At 37.9% G+C, this 18,089-nt stretch overlaps 2 protein-coding genes and 1 long non-coding RNA gene across 4 annotated transcripts; 1 reads left to right on the plus strand and 2 right to left on the minus strand.

Annotated features, from left to right (window-relative positions):
• Positions 1 to 483: 483 nt before the first annotated feature.
• On the minus strand, positions 484 to 5,927 carry stmn2a (stathmin 2a). Its single transcript, XM_028470719.1, has 5 exons — positions 5,791 to 5,927; positions 3,264 to 3,359; positions 2,969 to 3,141; positions 2,698 to 2,889; positions 484 to 856 (listed from the first exon to the last, which is right to left on the minus strand). The coding sequence occupies exons 1-5, from the start codon at positions 5,804 to 5,806 to the stop codon at positions 797 to 799; spliced, it is 537 nt and encodes a 178-aa protein (XP_028326520.1). The 5' UTR covers positions 5,807 to 5,927; the 3' UTR covers positions 484 to 796.
• A 3,749-nt stretch (positions 5,928 to 9,676) lies between these two features.
• upp1 (uridine phosphorylase 1) lies at positions 9,677 to 17,558 on the minus strand. Of its 2 annotated transcripts, XM_028470743.1 has the most exons (8): positions 17,410 to 17,558; positions 17,216 to 17,247; positions 14,088 to 14,199; positions 13,821 to 13,979; positions 13,598 to 13,712; positions 12,744 to 12,953; positions 10,758 to 10,904; positions 9,677 to 10,682 (listed from the first exon to the last, which is right to left on the minus strand). In XM_028470743.1, the coding sequence occupies exons 2-8, from the start codon at positions 17,245 to 17,247 to the stop codon at positions 10,531 to 10,533; spliced, it is 927 nt and encodes a 308-aa protein (XP_028326544.1). In that variant the 5' UTR covers positions 17,410 to 17,558; the 3' UTR covers positions 9,677 to 10,530. The 2 variants fall into 2 exon arrangements, with proteins under 2 accessions (XP_028326544.1, XP_028326545.1); XM_028470744.1 differs by lacking the exon at positions 14,088 to 14,199 and having other exon boundaries at positions 17,410 to 17,528.
• Positions 15,835 to 16,365, plus strand: LOC114477998 (uncharacterized). The gene is made up of 3 exons (XR_003675804.1): positions 15,835 to 15,935; positions 16,077 to 16,136; positions 16,227 to 16,365. It is a non-coding gene; the product is annotated as an uncharacterized LOC114477998 (long non-coding RNA).
• Positions 17,559 to 18,089: the final 531 nt, after the last annotated feature.

Below are 18,089 nucleotides of genomic sequence, written 5' to 3' on the forward strand. Positions count from 1 at the left end.
CTGTGGTAAGAAATGATTTCCGTGAGGAAGATACGGATATGCTGATATATCAGGAGTCTGTGGTATCTGTGTGCCCACCACCGTTTGTCACAGAAAAGACACTGAAACATCATCGTCATCGTAATTAATGACATCATTAGGAAACATTACAAATGCCTGTCACAGTCGATTCACAACATCAAGAGATTATAGAGGCAAAGTTTAGGAACTCAAACAATATCTAGTAACAAATACTGTAAATAAAACAAATAAGACATTCTTCACATTTTAGACAGAGATGGATAGATGGATAGATAGATAGATAGATAGATAGATAGATAGATAGATAGAGAGAGAGAGAGAGAGAGAGAGAGAGAGAGAGAGAGATAGATAGATAGATAGATAGAGAGAGAGAGAGAGAGAGAGAGAGAGAGAGAGAGAGAGAGAGAGAGAGAGAGAGATAGATAGAGAGAGAGAGAGAGAGAGAGAGAGAGAGAGAGAGAGAGAGATAGATAGATAGATAGATAGATAGATAGATAGATAGATAGATAGATAGATAGATAGATAGATAGATAGAGAGAGAGAGAGAGAGATAGATAGATAGATAGATTCCTCTAAATTAAAACATGTCTCACAATGATAACTGATGTTTCATTCAACTGATAACTCTGACAGTAGCTGGTAACTGGTGAAAAAGTTGAGTTGCAATGTCTCGGCCTCCATGGTGGAGTGTCTGTGGTTCACGGAGGGAAGATGAAGGCTTGGATTGGATGCAGGAAAACAAATGTACCACAGAAATCCGGGTTTTGTACGAGGCTCATGCTGTCAGCTCTTCCCTCAGCTCTTTGTTTTTACGCACCACAGCTGCATGTTTCTCCTGAAAACAGAAGGAGAAAAAAAAAAACCACGCATACTGGGGATGTAACGACTCACTCAACTCCCGATACGATTCGAGTCACGATACTGGGTTCACGATACAATTCTCTCACGATTTATTATACAAAATGAGACCATAGACAAATGACTAAAAAATATTTAAAAAAATTTCTTTGAAAATAAAAATAAAAATACTGTACTATTTTCTTTTATCTTTCATTGTCAAAAGAATCCCTTGATAAATATGCAAAACAATGATATTTAATTAAAAATAAATCCTGAATGAAATAAATAAAGAAATAGTACAAATGAAGAAGAAGCATATTAATTTAAATTCTAGCTCTACAGTAAACTGCATAATAGTTCCTTTTCTTTTTAAAAGTGCAACTGAAAATGTATTTTGTGCCTTAACAATTGGAATTTAAAACAAATCCCATATAATATAATATATATATATATATAAACAAACTATGGTTTTCATTATCTCTCTCTTGGGTCTCCCTTTCCTCTCTGTGACCCTCTTACCTTGGATTTCTCACTTCTTTCATTTTATCTTAGGGAAGCCAAAATGCTTCCACACTTCTGATTTAAAACACAGTGGTAAGTCCTGAATTTAAAATTCTAAATAGATAGCGCCCTTTGCCCTAAAAAAAATTAGAAATAATATATATATATATATATATATATTTTTTTTTTAAGTAGTGCGATTCAATTTATCACAATATCGATGTGAACCGTGACACCTTTGAATCGATTTCTAACTGCCTCACGATTAATATTTACATCCCTAACGCAAACACATCAGAGTTGGGGCCAATTCTAATTGTAATGGCATAATTGATCATTAATTACAACTGTGGCGCAATTAGAATTGTAATTGTAAATTTTAAAAATCAGTTGCTGTCGTAATCGTAATGAATGTGTAATTGAGTTTAGTTAATTGACTTTGTGATTGTAATTGCCATGAAAATTCTATAGAAAATGTCAATTTTTATTCAACACAAAACTGAAGAACCATGGTACAGTTCTATGTACAGTTCTACACATGTGTAGTTAACAAGTGTTAAAATATGTTTCACATTAAGCTTTCCCACATTTAATCAATAAAAAAATATATTGATAACCTATATTTTCATTGATTAAGAAGCCTAACAAGGTAACCAATGGATAGGAAAGAAAATAGAAGATAATTGTTTCTAGTGTATTTTACAGCTGATTTAGGACCTGTTATCATAAGAGATGCTAACAGAAAGCTAACACAAGAGGAAGGTTTACTTTTATTAGGTTATTTATTTCAGGCTCAGTAATTGTAATTGAAATTTAGTAATTGACAATGTAATTGTAATTGACTATCTGAGGATAAAAAATCTTGAAATTTAATAGTAATTGGGAAAAATGCTGGTCACTGTGGGGTGACTGTGGCTCAGGTGGTAGTGGGTCGTCTTCTGATCGAGAGGTAGGGGTTCGATCCCAGTACCTGACTATGTGTCGAAGTGTCCTTGGGCAAGACACTGAACCCTAAGTTGCTCCCAGTGGTCGACTAGCGCCTTGCATGGCAGTCCTGTCCCACTGGTGTGTGAATGTGAGAGTGATTGGGTGAATGAGCTGATATGTAAAGCGCTTTGAGACTGCTTCAGTGTGGTTATAAAGCGCTATATAAAATCAAGTCCATTTACCATTTAACATTTACTGTAATCGTAATTGAATTGTAATTGAACATGGATAAAAGAACACGTAATTGTAACTGAAAAATGTATTTGACCCCAACCCTGATACACATATAGCGAGTGCATCCTCTAACCAACACACAAGATGTTTGTTTTTAATCTCCACATGTCTGACCTTCTCCTGTAAGCGCTCCATCATGGCTGCCAGGTGTGCCTCACGGTTCTCCTTTATCTGCTCCATCTTATACTGGAGCTTCTCCTCGGCCATCCTGCTGAAGGTGCTGTTCACCTCCACGGCCTTTAGCAACACGTCCCTCTCATGCTCTCGCCTCTCTGCCAGAGCCCTCAGGACCTGGGCCTCTTGATACTGCAAACATATACCAACAGGTCTCCTCTGGGACTTTTAAAAACTCCCAAATGTCATCTCCAACAGATGGACTTCCTACCTTTCTTCGTTCCTCAGCTGCCTCCAGTTTCTTCTCAATATCCTCTAAAGAGACATCCCTCTTAGGGGGCGAGGGGAGGTTGTGGGCTACGTCTGACACTGGAGACGGAGCCTTAAGGATCACCTCGAAGGCCTGTCCAGAGGCTCGCTTGTTTATAGGCTTCACCTCCATGTCTGTACATCAACCAGGAAGAAGAAACACCATTAATCAAGTCAATGAGATGTCAGTCCAATGATTTATTATCACAGAATGGGATTTTGGTGGTGAATTTGTCCAAAAAAATGATGATAAATACCTTCAAACTCAAATGCCAGATTTTTGCGTGACTCTGGGTAGAAGCAGGAGCAGATGAGGGAGAAGACCGACAGCTCCTTCATCTTCTCTTTGTATGCTAAGGAAACGGAAACACCTCATCATTTAGATGCATTTTACATTGCTTCCTAAAACAGTACGACAGAAGGTCAAAAGTTATGTGAGACTGTGGAAACTTCTTTCATAAAACTGGATGAAACAAAGGTATGTTTTTACTTGGAAATCCAAAAAGGAGGTCATATTTTCACCATTGTTTAAATATTTGTTTGTTTGTCATTTACCAGGATAACGTACAAAAATATTCAATGGTTCATGATAAGCCTTTAACCAAAGATAAACCTTAAGCCATAAAAGATTCAATTAAATGTTGAAGGGGATCCAGATTATTATACTGATTAAGGATTCGTTAAAAAAATAGAAAAATGCCTGTTTCTCTTCATTGGCGAAATTTCAAAGATTCTTATCTCGGTTTGTAATTCACAGATTAAATTTGACTCAGTTATGTCGGGACCGAGTTTCATCCAGATTGGATCTGGAGCAAATCTGAACAAATGGGCGTGACGTTGCTGGGATTAAACTGGACTCTCTGACGATGGTGACAGAGAGGAGGAGCCTGTCCACAATGAAGGTCATTTTGGTCAATGAGTCCCACCCACTCCACGATGTAAAGCACCATCAGCACCTTTAGAACCTTTAGAACCTTCCGCACCAGGCTGATCCAACCACGGTGCTCCACAGAACGTCACAGGAAATCATTCCTGCCTGTGGCGATCAAACTGTATAATGCATCACTGTAACCTCACAGCTTGATTGTTGTAAATATCTGTATCATATATGTATACAAATTTGTATATTTGTATTATTATTATTATTGTTATTATTATCTATCTTACTTTATTTCTTAGTACTGTAATGTGTGTGTATCTGATCCTTATTTTTAACAGTCTTTTACTCAATTATACACTTATTTAATGTTTGTTATTCTTTTATTTGTGATTTTTCTTCTTTTTTCTTACGTGGCTGTAACAAAAGCAATTCCCCCCTGGAATTAATAAAGGAATTCTGATTCTGATTCTACAATTTGGACCTACTGTACAGTTATTAATGGGGATAGAAATGTTTTCCAAGCCCTTAAAGTGTGAATAATCATGGTATCAGAGGCAAAGAGGATATTTGGCACATATTTGCACTCTCCGAATTCTCTTGTTTTTGGTAAAATGGGCATAAACTGTATGAACTGAGAAGTTAAACCTTTAATTTGATATTTGGGGAAAAACTTGAGTATAGCAAATAGCAAGCCTGTGTCCAATACTGAGATCAATACATTAATATTATGACTACAATTATTACATGTATTCAAGAACTGAACAGTTTCAACCCAGTGGGTCGTCATTTTGTATCTGGAATATTAGCTCATAATTTGACAAAGTGCTACATGAGTCACTGGAGGACTGGAGAGTGCTGCTGGGCCTTCTGCTGCAAAGAGTGAGAGGAGCTGCCCCCCTTGCTGCAGGGCTGGCCTGCCTCCCACCCTCCCACACACCTGTGCAATCCAATACATTTCTATCACCACCCGCCTTAATCAATGCAAAAACATTGTAGTGCATATACAGTATATTCAAGTAGGGAAATGTTATGCTTATGAGCTAAGTAAGAACCTGAGATTGTATAAAGCTAAATAATGAAGGCCAAGACTTAAACAAAGGGATGAACAAGTGTAGTCAGCAGTCATGCTTTTATCACTTCGTCTAAAATGCTTGAATCTAAGCGAATCTTTGTCAAATTATTTGTAATTCCCTTGATGTTGTTGAGTAAAGTAAGACATATTGTTGATGGATTTAAAAAAAAAAAAAAAAAATGGCCACATGAGTCACATGTTTTCTACTGTGAGTTTTGGTTATCTATAATTTATAGAAGCTATAAAAACGCGTGGATCACACATCTGAAATACAATTTAAAGCTCGGATGTGGAACACTGGAGGTTTTTTTTTCTTCTTCCAGGTTGTGTGACTGAGAGGATGTGTGAGCTGAGCTGTGGGCTCGATGCTCGGCAGCATCATGGGTGGGGTCCGTCTGCATTATGCTGCACGTTGGGGCCGATGGAGCATCGCCCGCAGGTGGCGTGTTGTAAATAAATAACCCTATATTTATAAGTATCCTTTCTTATTTGTCAATAACGTTGAAAAAAAAACAATAAATAAAAAATTATAGCAGAGAATTAATGCGTAATCAAAATAAGGATATAGACCAAAGGAGAGCTTGTGGTCCTGCATGTGTTTCTAAATGGATTCCTTTACAGAGACAATGATTATTCTCTATTTGACAGGAGAAGAAAAAACTGAATAATCACACATTAAATCCTATATAGACATTACATTAGGCTAATTAAATATGAACCCATCCTCCATCGCTACATATACAAGATGCGCTGCTCCAGTTACATCTACTTATTCTCATGAATCCATCCCATAATTCATCCTCTAGGAGCGGTTTAGTGTCGCTGTTCTTACCGTTTGCTGTCTGCATGGCTGGTGTCTGCGCAGAGGATGCTCAGATGATGCTGGGCCTCTCTACAGCTGGACGGTGATGCTGCTTAAGCCACTGAGTCAGCGAATAAAACTGACCAGGGAGCGCGCAGAGGGGGGCCACGCACGGGAACGCGCACGCACACTTTTCTCTCTCTCTCTGACGCACGGGGCGCAAAAGCAGTACAGCTTTCAAACAACATCATCCTTTAAAATGTAAAGAATATTTCACTGCAGTGTCGAGGAATAGTTGTCCACAGAGAGAGAGAAAAAAGACGAATTATGAAATACATATATATAATTTATTATTATTATTATTATTATTATTATTATTATTATTATTATTATTATTATTATTATTATTATTATTATTAGTTTGTTTCAGTCTAACAAAAACACATTCAAACACAAATCAAAATTTTAAAATGTATAAAAAAGGCAGGCAGAAGCAAAATGCTTATATGCCTAACATAAATCATTTTATACAAAACAAAGAGATTACACCTGAGTAGCCTTTTTTCAAAAAATGCTAAATATATAAGTACATATATACACATGTACCTTCTTTTATATAATGAAGTTTTTGAAAAAATAAATAAATAAAATATATATATATATATATATAAAAAAACTCTTCCTCACCTTCCGCGGGCGGTCTCTCTTTTTTCCTCCAAGCTCGGGTCCTCTACCAGAGGCCTGGGAGCTTGAGGGTTCTGCGCAGTATCTTTGCTGTTCCGAGAACTGCACTTTTTTGGACCGAGATGTCTGATGTATTTCCTGGGATCTGCTGGAGCCACTCCTCCAGTTTGGGGGTCACTGCCCCGAGTGCCCCAATGACCACGGGCACCACTGATGCCTTCACCCTCCAGGTTTTCTCCAACTCTTCTCTGAGCCCCTGGTATTTCTCTAGTTTCTCGTGTTCCTTTTTCCTGATGTTGAAGTCGCTTGGTATTGCTATGTCGACCACAACCGCTTTCCTCTGCTCTTTGTCTGGTTGGTTCTCCATTACCATTCTGTCCGTCTGTATCTGGAAGTCCCACAGGATCTTGGCTCGGTCATTCTCTACCACCTTTGGAGGTGTTTCCCACTTTGACCTTGGGGTTTCCAGCCCATACTCTGCACACATGTTCCTGTACACTATGCCACTTGGTTATGGCGCTCCATGTAAGCTTTCCCTGCCAGCATCTTACACCCTGCAGTTATGTGCTGGATTGTCTCATTGGCCTCTTTGCACAGTCTACACCTGGGTTCTTGTCTGGTGTGATAGATCTGGGCCTCTATTGCTCTGGTGCTCAAGGCCTGCTCCTGTGCAGCCATGATGAGTGCCTCTGTGCTGTCCTTTAGTCCGGCTCTGTCTAGCCATTGGTAGGATTTCTTGATATCCGCCACTTCAGTTATGTTTCGGTGGTACATCCCATGTAGGGGCTTGTCCTCCCATGACGGAACCTCCAGCACCTCATCTTCTGTTCCCCATTGTCTGAGACATTCACTGAGCACGTCATCTGTTGGAGCCTTGTCCTTGATGTACTTATGGATCTTGGATGTTTCATCCTGGATAGTGTCTCTCACACTCACTAGTCCTCGGCCTCCTTCCTTCCGGCTAGCGTACAGTCTCAGGGTGCTGGATTTGGGGTGGAACCCTCCGTGCATGGTTAGGAGCTTTCGTGTCTTAACATCTGTCGTCTGTATCTCATCCTTTGGCCAGCTTATTATTCCTGCAGGGTATCTGATTACTGGCAGGGCGTAGCTGTTTTTTTGCCCGGGATTTGTTCTTGCCATTGAGCTGGCTTCTTAGGACCTGTCGTACTCGTTGGAGGTATTTGGCCGTAGCCGCTTTCCTTGTCACCTCTTCGAGGTTGCCATTTGCTTGTGGGATTCCGAGGTACTTGTAACTGTCCTCAATGTCTGCTATTGTTCCTTCTGGGAGTGAGACCCCTTCTGTGTGGACTACCTTCCCTCTCTTAGTCATCATCCGACCGCATTTCTCTCGTCCGAATAACATCCCAATGTCTGCACTGTATATCCGGGTGGTATGGCTCAGTGAGTCGATGTCTCGCTCATTCTTAGCGTACAGCTTGATGTCATCCATGTAGAGGAGGTGACTGATGGTGGCCCCGTTCCTGAGTCAGTATCCATAGCCAGTCTTGTTGATTATTTGGCTGAGGGGGTTCAGACCTATGCAGAACAGCAGTGGGGACAGGGCGTCTCCTTGGAATATGCCACATTTGATGGAGACTTGTGCAAGTGGCTTGCCATTGGCTTCAAGGGTGGTTTTCCATAGCCTCATCGAGTTTGCAATGAAGGTTCTTAGAGTCTTGTTGATGTTGTATAGCTCCAGGCATTCAATGATCCAAGTATGTGGCATTGAGTTGTAGGCCTTCTTGTAGTCAATCCAGTCAGTGCTCAGGTTAGTATGTCGGGTTCTGCAGTCTCGAGCGACTGTTCTGTCTACCAAGAGCTGGTGTTTGTCACCTCTGGTATCTTTGCCGATTCCCTTCTGAGCTGTGCTCATATATTGATCCATGTGCCCGCTTATCTTAGCCGCTATGGTGCCGGACATGAGCTTCCACGTTGTGGAGAGGCAGGTTATTGGGCGATAGTTGGATGGGACTGTACCCTTTGAGGGATCATTCAGGATCAGGATTGTGCGCCCTTCGGTTAACCATTCGGGGTGATTCCCATCTCTCAGCAGCTGGTTCACTTGTGCTGCCAAGCGCTCATGGAGTGCCGTGAGTTTCTTAAGCCAGTAGACGTGTATCATGTCAGGGCCTGGTGCTGTCCAGTTTTTCATACCTGAGGCTCTTTCTTGGACGTCTGCCACTGTGATGGTAACTGGATTCTGTTCAGGGAGGTTGCTGTGGTCCTCTCTCAGAGCCACCAGCCACTGTGCATCACTGTTGTGTGTTGCCTCCTTCTCCCATATGCCTTTCCAGTACTGTTCAGTTTCCAGCCTTGGTGGGTCTGCTCTGTTATTGTTATCCTGCCACTGAGCGTACACTTTCGCTGGTTGAGTTGCAAACAGACGATTTACTCATCTGGCTTCGTTGTCTCTCATGTATCTCTTTAGGCGGCTGGCCAAGGCTTGGAGCCTTTGTTTGGCAGTTTCCAATGCTTCAGGTGTGGGCATCTGGCTGTACCTTTTGGGTACTTGCTTTTTCATTGCACCTTTCAAGGCCTCTGTCAATTGTCACAATTTAACTTATGTCATGTGAGGTACAGTTCTTGGTTATTTACCTTTACACTGATGTAAACATATGTTTTCATTTCAGAAACCAGAAAAAAAAAAAAAACTTTTTATGGTTGGACCTATTCTTTTGGGGTCTCGCTAAGCATTGTTATAGCTGCTGCGGAAATAAAACACGTCAAAAGGTTCAAATGTTATCCTATTTCAATTGTATTTATATGCTTGTGATAATGGTGGCTTAGTTTTTATATCTTGATGCAATAATTGACCTTTACTTTTTATAGTCTGATTGTGACATTTTATATTCTGTCTTTTCTTTGATCCTGTTGGACACTTCGCTCACTTACCAGGTCGGTGTAAATACGATCTGGAGACTGACACAATAAATGTGAGAATCACACAGACTCAGCAATCCATATTCTGTATTGTACTGTAGCATTTTCACCTCCGGTTCACTGTGTGTGAATATGTTAAAGGTTATTTGTACTGCAGCCAGATCAGCGCTGATGTTCAAAATAAATTTCCCTCTGGAAAAAAAAAAAAAAGTCTGTTCTTGACATTTGAATTTAAATATCATAAGTGACATTTTACAGTTTATGATATCTTCTTTGAATGACAAGAATCTTCATAATTTCGTACCTGGGTGATAGTGTGCAGCAGCATAGATATAAAAAAACAAACAAAAAGTATACATCTTAATATATACCTTTATTTAATATATCAAACTGCATTTTTCCTAGTGTGTGCAGTTGTCCATTTCTTACCAAAATAATACAAATCAATAATGTAAAAGACTAAGTGGAATTCAGTGTGAATGTAAAAATGCCATAGATGACTTAATTGCAACAACCCATACCATCAAAAACAAAAATAAAAACAAAACTGATTAATGCTCCCCCTCACATCCCTCATCTATCAAATTTAGAAAAGCAGATAAATTAGGATAAACTATTGTTGTTCAATCATTGTTAAATACTAAATATTTCTATAACTAAAAACAGATTATACAGTACATTATATTGCAAATAATTCCAGCAAGTGAAATACAGTAATATGTTAAGGTTTCATTTATTCAGACAACTTTCTTCAGGAATTTTACTTTGATTTACTTTCTGGCCCAGAAATTACTCATAAAGACACATGAAAGCAATCAGTAGATGCCTCTGAGGAAGACTGACAGTTGGCAGTCGAAACATGCCATGAGATCACAGTAAATTTCAAAGTAAATTTCCTGAAAAAAATTGTCTGAATCAGTGAAAACACAACTTGCAACTTAACATATATGGCGCTTTCAAACTGTGAAATTTAATTTAAGAAAAAAAAAGAAAGCATAAAACATTCATTAGTGCAAGCTTGTTCATTTTTAAAGCAAAATGAATACAGTACTTAAGATTTCGATGGAAATAGTCACTAGTCATGTATGAACAATGTTCTGGGTGAGTAGAAAAGGAGAATATTATTTTATTGGCCCTGAATTTGAATCACAAAAGAAAAACTCAAGAGTTTAGTTTTCCCTTCCACACCAGTCCTAACTGGTGCTGTTAACATGGCTTCACTTTGGCATTCAGCTGCTTCCTGATGTAGTAGCCCACCAGTATCTGTGGACGCTGTTGGTAACTTTGGAGAACTTCATGAGAGCTGCTCAGCTGATCCCCCTTCAGTCGATCCAACAGGGTGACACACACCACAGCAGCTTAACACAAATAAGAAATTATTAGCCACCTTTAGTAATAAAGACAAGAATAAACTTGTTTTTCCTTCGTCTTACCTCGTACACCACTCAGTTTACACATCGCTGCAAAAGCTGAGGACTCCATCTCAATATTACAGATTTCGGCCTCTTGGGCTTTATGAAGGTAGTCCTGTTTTTCCTTCTCTGTGTAGGAGCAGAACGCACCATCCAAACGAGCTTGGCCTAGTGAGTCATTAACAAGAGAAACAGATACTTTAAAACCTACTTTACCAAAGTAGGGTACGGGTACTCCAAGGGTTACGCAAATTGTCATAGGGGGAAGGTGAATAAAAATTAAAAACAATACGACAACATTAGAAACTAGGGCTGAACGATTAATTGCATTCGCAATATTATCGCGATATCATTAAATGCGATTTTCTAATCGCAAAGGCTGCAATTTTGTTTTTGTTTTTTTTCTTGTCCTGTCTTGTACTGTCCTGTAAAGTTCACAGAGGTTTAAGAAGTGCAGTCCACATGTTTACATGTTTCAGAGGTAAAGCCACAGATTTGTTTGCTTTATTGTTGTAATCTGTGCTTTAAAATGTATATTTTACATTTATTTAAAGTTTAAATAAATCTGAAATTGTTTATTTTGAAACAAGATTGATTTATTGCTTGTGTTCATTGAAAAACACATGACATGAGGCCCTTGAAAAAAATAATCGCATTATAAATCGCAATGACAATATTGAGGAAAAAAATTGAAATGAGATTATTTTCCCAAATCGTTCAGCTCTTTTAGAAACTAGAATATAAATCGAACAGCAGTCAGGAGCCTCCATGCATTGCCACAAATTACACATGCAGAGCCGCCCCAATGCAGCCTCAGACAGCAGAGAAACAATCTTGTTAAAAAAGCGCAAATAAGAAATTCAGCCAAACTGCAGAGTTCTGTGCATCCTCTCATTCTCACCTTTTTCAATAAAATTGTAGCGAGTTGTATTTTACAGTTTGTGATATTACTGGTATATGTTCAATCAACAAATGTTTGGAAGATTTTTTTTTCTTTTCCCCAAAACAGGGGATTTGTTTCTCACTGACAATGACAGTAGGCTAATTAAATAAACCAATCAAATGAGTGATAATTCTGAATAAGATGTTTTCTTGTGTGCTTACAGATTTTCATATATATTATTGATATATTATTCCTCAACAGGATAGATGAAATTCAGGGACAAATTTCATTACATTATTATGTTTTTTAAAGGGCCCAGGTTACGCTAAATTTACTTTTCTGTGCTTTAAACATGATAAAAGTACTATTTGGGCTTCATACACATGCCCAAAGTGTTTTTATCATTGATTCCCTCAATCGTTAGTTAGAGGGTGATTTGCTCCTTTCTTACTGCAGGGTGAGCCCAAACACCTCGCTCCAATTTGATGACGCGTTCCCACTTTGATGACGAATTTGACGTAGCATTGAGCTGGAGAAGCCGCGCCTCCAGGAAGCTCTCTGCCGTGATTGACATGTAAACAGACACGCCCACAAAGGTGAGCATTTCAGCGTCCTTCGCGCAGTGTTATGTATGTATTTTCTACAGTCTATGTGTGTACTGGTGAATGCCCCGCCCCCACGCTCTGTCTTGTGTTTATAAAGCAGCATGAGCTTAGCTACGGAGTGGGTGGGAGGAGGGTGGGCCGTCCTCTGGCCCTACGTCACCGTGCGGGGAGGAGGAAGTCAGTGTCCCGACTATAGACACGCCCACTCATGAATATGCATAAGTAGGACGCAAATCAGCCTGTTTGTGTAGAGTTGCTCAGAAAGTGACTTTTCAGAGGCTGAAACTCTGGAAAACAGGCAAGTTTGGGAAAATAAACCTCAAATACTATGTTTTTGGGGTTTTTAGAACACATTGAGATGGGTGAAAAATAGCATATGGGACATTTAAGTGTGCAGGAGTAGTGGGTACATAGCTTCAGGTTGAATGTCTGAAGGGGAACAAGATTGTGAAAAGTTTGGGAACCACTGCCTTAAAAGACACACCATGCAATCAAATATTCTACCAACTCTTTACAAACCTTCATAGAAGTCCAGGGTACACATAGTTTTACCAACCACTGTATGAAATTGGTTCAGTTCAATGCCGCACTGCAACAGTTCCTTAGCCAGGCTTTCATCCAGATCGGTGTTACGCACTACTGTCTTCCCAAGGATCACCTGCTCAAACTTGGGCTGGAAAGTGGCATCTACAGATGTCTTGGTAACAACTACAGAGCCAGGCTCAATTCCTAAAAAACAAAGGCTAAGAGTGAGATTTTGTTTTGAAAAAAAAAAGTACAACTGTTTAAAGAAGATTTGACAAACACCTAAAAGTCAAAGACACTGCAAATAAACACAAAACACTGATAGATAAAGTTGGGCTGGGCGATTTTGCGATTTTTATTCAATTGACAATTTTTTTTCAATGCACTTAAAAATGACTGCAGACATCAGATATATTGTCAAAAGTGCAACTTTATTGCTGTGATTGTCCTCAAAAGTTAAAATGCATAAAATAATCCCAAAATAAAAAGTAAATGAGGCTCTGTCATTCAACAATTTCAAGCTTTAACTACATATTCTATAACATATAACATTACAATTAAAACAATAATACACTCTTCCCTTAGCATCTCAACATAGTGCGAATAAAAAATTAAACATGCCTATGGCATACATATAGCCTACTCAAAGGGTAAACAAATGGAAACAAAAAGGGGGCTGGCTCACATCGCGCTATGGTAACCCACAAGGATGGAACGCAAAAAAGTGTGAAATTTTTTTTTAAAAATAAATTAATTAATTAAACTTAAATTTGCAAAATAAAAATTGTTTTTATCTACAAATCGATTTTTTTTGCCAAGCCCTAATATAAAGTATTGACTGGACTTACCTATGCCACCTGACGTTCCAATGCGCATTATTGTAACATCTGTGCAACGTGCATGGTGCAGGAGTTTAATAAGCTCGTGCAACATTATGGAGATGGAAGGAATGCCCATTCCATGCTGCAAAAATCGAAGACCTATATTTCAGATACTTCCTGAATTTTCACGTTTTTAGAATAAAGAATCACTCTTTCACATTAAAACCAGGATATTGTAGGAATTACTTACGCTGACTGAGAGCACAGGGCCAACTTTGTACATGGCATAGCGGTCCGTTCCAGCACAAATATTTGGGTACTCAGATTTGGGGTCTTCCATTGAGAGCTCTGCAGCAACATACTCGATGAACGCCTTCATTCGCCAGGGACTTCCCCCGACACACACAAACTACAACAAGACATGTAAGAGTTGTAATGACATATAGGGAAAAGGGAATAAATCTGTGCAGTTGAAAAAAAAATAAAATAAATATATATATATATATATATATATTACTTTCACATCACCAAACATCGCTGGCAGATTGTGAGTTTTGGTTCCTAGACTGAAGTGGTAGAGTACATCTTCTTTCATTTTATCCAGATGTGGGTTTTCTACACCAACGGGGCTTTAAAACAGATAAAATCCAGATATTATACATTCACTATGTTTCCTAACATCTCTATGATAATAAAAAATACAAAGTAAGATTCAATAGGACAGGTGGCTAGAAAAGTCAATCAATTTTTACTTCATTATGAACGGAAATCTTTACTTTTTTTTTTTTTTTTACATTTTTAGGTAGAACAACGCACTACGGGAAAATGATTTTTCATTAGGAGATAACAGGTTCCACTACTGCATCAATGGTAAACCAATAATAAAGACATCACTTTTCAGTTCAGTCCTGGGATTGTAGTCTATCCGAGTTTACTCAGAGCACCAATCCAGGAACATTCTAAGGCCACAAACACACATTCACTATGTTTGTTTAGAGACTTTAGAGCTATTATGCATAGACTCAAACCAAAACATTGCAACAAACCACGCCCGCAACGCATAAAATCTGTTTGATTCAAACCTTTTAGATCTTAAATGTAGACATTAGTATGCCTGCTGTGGCAGGGTTGGGGTCAATTACATTTTTCAGTTACAATTACGTTTTCACTTGTCCATGTTCAATTACAATTCAATTATGATTACAGTGACCAGCACATTTTCTAATTACAACTCAATTACAATTACATTCTCAATGACTAAAGTTCAATTAGAATTAATCACAATTACTGAGCCTTAAAGAAATAACCCATTAAAATGTAAACTCCTTCTTCTGTTAGCTTTCTGTTAGCATCTCTTATGGTAATTAGTCCAAAATGAGCTGTAAAATACACTAAAAACAAATATCTATGATTTAATATATTTCCTATCGATTGGTTACCTTGTTAGGCTTTCTAATCAATAAAAACATAGATTTTTAAATTTTTCGGTGTGGGTGTTTGAGCCTTTTTTTTGTGTCGCTACCATTCGATTATTTTTATTTTTTTAAATGGTAAAATGTGGGAAAGCTTGATATGAAACATATTTTAATAATTGTTAACTACATATGTGTAAAATGAACATAATTCCCCATATTATAATTGACATTTTTAGAGAATTTTCATGGTAATTACAATTACAAAGTGGATTATCTAAACTCAATTACAATTTAATTACAATTGCGACAGGAACAGATTTTTAAATTTACTATTACAATTATGCCATTATTGTAATTATTCATCGATTGCAATTGTAATTGACCCCAACCCTGCCTGCTGGTGTACAGGCTACTGGAATTAAAAAAAAAAACACACACACATTTTAATAAGTAAGAGTTGTTTAACAATAAGTATTTATTTAAAATATAGGTCAGCCTAAAGGTTTCTAAACCTTCACGCTCTTTAATTTGTATTTATATTCTGGTATGATGTGCTTCAAAGAATTAGCCATCCCTTGTGTAAAAACTAACTAATCACAAAACTAAAGGTGTAAGTCAAAAGGAATGAAATACTTTCAAAAAAGAAAAAGAAAAAAAAAACATACAAAAACCACTCTACCTAAACTAGAAATAAGAAAAATCTGCTATGCGGCTCCGTATGTGACTCCTGTACCTTGTGTAATGTGTGACAAGTGCAATAAGGAAGCTACTTGCAGTGTGACTGTTTAATCATCTATTGATTTCTATTGTTTTGTTGCTGTAATCAGCTCTTACATAACAGTGAGGGTGCTTTTTTGCTCCACCATGGCCTAAATGTGCAGTCATTGTGGTGAAAAGGTTAATGAGAGGGGATGGGGGATGTTTGTACTGACTCCCAGGGGCAAAACAAGGTCAGTGTCCTTGTGTACACTAAGGTCACAGCCTGCTCACTCCTTTTTCTAACAAACGTATACAGGTTGTAGGAGCCATTTTGTGTTTATTGTTGGCATGTTATTTAGTTGTGGATGTCTTATATATTATTTTCCACTAAGGACACTGGAGGCACTGGGGTGTGTATATAGTGGCATAGGTGACAGGAAGGGGAGGAACAGGTAGGGGGAGCACATACAGTTCCCACTTAATTGTAATGGCAATGTTCCAATTTGTGTTCCTCTGTTCCAATGATTTCCATTAACACACAGGTAGGAGTGAAGTCTTACGCAGACCGGCATTCATGGTCAAACCAGCACTCAGACAAACAGCTGGACAAACATGGTAAGTGTTGTTCTCATTTTATCCATCAAATCCCTCAAATAAACCATGAACTCAAAGACAATAACGGCTCTAATATCACTGACTGCATCTGTGTAAGACTTCACTCCGACCTGTGTGTTAATGCCCATCATTGGAACAGAGGAACAAAAATTGGAACATTGCCATACAGAGGTTATTCTTATCATTGAAAACAAAAATAAATCCATATCTTTCATCTTTAGTCTCAAAATCTTAATGGTAAAATTCTCAAAATCCCTTTGAAACCGTCGTCATTTCTTAATTGAGTTTATTTATTACATGAATAGCTTAAAGTTCTAGAAAAACAAAAAAAAGTTAAAGAATTCTGCTTTTATTTTCTGTCCCTACAAGTGACATCCTCCGATATTTGCTTTATTCTTTACTAGTGATGTTTTCTCTGACTTTGTTATTTGTTCCCTTTATGTTGTTTTACTGATTTGTAAACTTGCAATTTGTCTTTTTTTTTTTTGTGGCAGTGGCTATCCGTACGCAGAGCCCCTCATTGGCCAGTTTAGGTCACGTGATAGGTAGGTCACGTGACTAAAAACTAAACCTAACCGTAGATCTAACCCTAACAATTGTTGCGATACAGGGTTATAACCAAACCCTAACCCGGTACGTACGTGTACTTCCGTAAACATACCAATAGCAACGGTGTTGTCTGTACGGCAACCGTACGAATAGACACTTTCGATTTTATTTCGTTTTAAAAAGGGAAGCAATAATGGGCGGAGCTTTAAGATGATACAAAAACTCTGACTATTAAACAAAAGTAGCGTAATTTCCATCATTAAACAAAATATTTAAAAAAACAAAACAAATGAATAGCTCAGCTTAGCCTATACTTAATAACTGTTATTAGGTAAAAACTAGAGGGTTGGGTTAGATGTGTGCTCACCTGCAGCAGGGGACACTCCGCACATCCTCCATCTGACGGAACAACAGATAAACACAGTCAATGAGAAAACAAACAGGTGGTTAAAAACAACATCCAAACACATGCGCACATCCATTCCTTAATTAAAGGTTGTCAATCACACGCTCCCACAGTATTTAACGTGCTAATAATGAAGCTGTTTCAACCATCATCACCTTTAAACTGATCAAACTCCTCAACGATCTAACTTCCCACAGGTCAGAAACGTTCTTCTCTCCGACGCCGGTACCTCCGGTAACGATGAAAAGATGACTTTCACATCGATGACCTCAGCAGTGCATTACACAAAGCCCGCCCACAATACCGTGACGTCAATGACGTCACAAACCAGTGCCGAGAGAGAGTAGCGATAAATAAATAAAAATAAAATAAAAAGAGAGAGAGAGAGAGTAGCGATAAATAAATAAAAATAAAATAAAAAGAGAGAGAGAGAGAGTAGCGATAAATAAATAAAAAAATAAAATAAAAAGAGATAGAGAGTAGCGATAAATAAATAAAAACTAAAATAAAAGAGACAGTAGCGATAAATGAAAATCAAATAAAAAGAGAGAGAGAATAGCGATAAATAAATAAAAAATAAAATAAAAGAGAGAGAGTAGCGATAAATAAATAAAAAATAAAATAAAAAAGGGAGAGAGAGAAGCGATAAATAAATAAAAAATAAAATAAAAAGAGAGAGAGTAACGATAAATAAATAAAAAATAAAATAAAAAGAGAGAGAGAGAGTAGCGATAAATAAATAAAAAAATAAAATAAAAAGAGAGAGAGTAGCGATAAAAAAAAAAAAAAAAAAAAAAAGAGAGAGAAGCGATAAATAAATAAAAAATAAAATAAA

Source organism: Gouania willdenowi, chromosome 16 (genome assembly GCF_900634775.1).
Source record: "Gouania willdenowi chromosome 16, fGouWil2.1, whole genome shotgun sequence".
In the NCBI taxonomy this organism is placed as follows: domain Eukaryota; kingdom Metazoa; phylum Chordata; class Actinopteri; order Blenniiformes; family Gobiesocidae; genus Gouania; species Gouania willdenowi.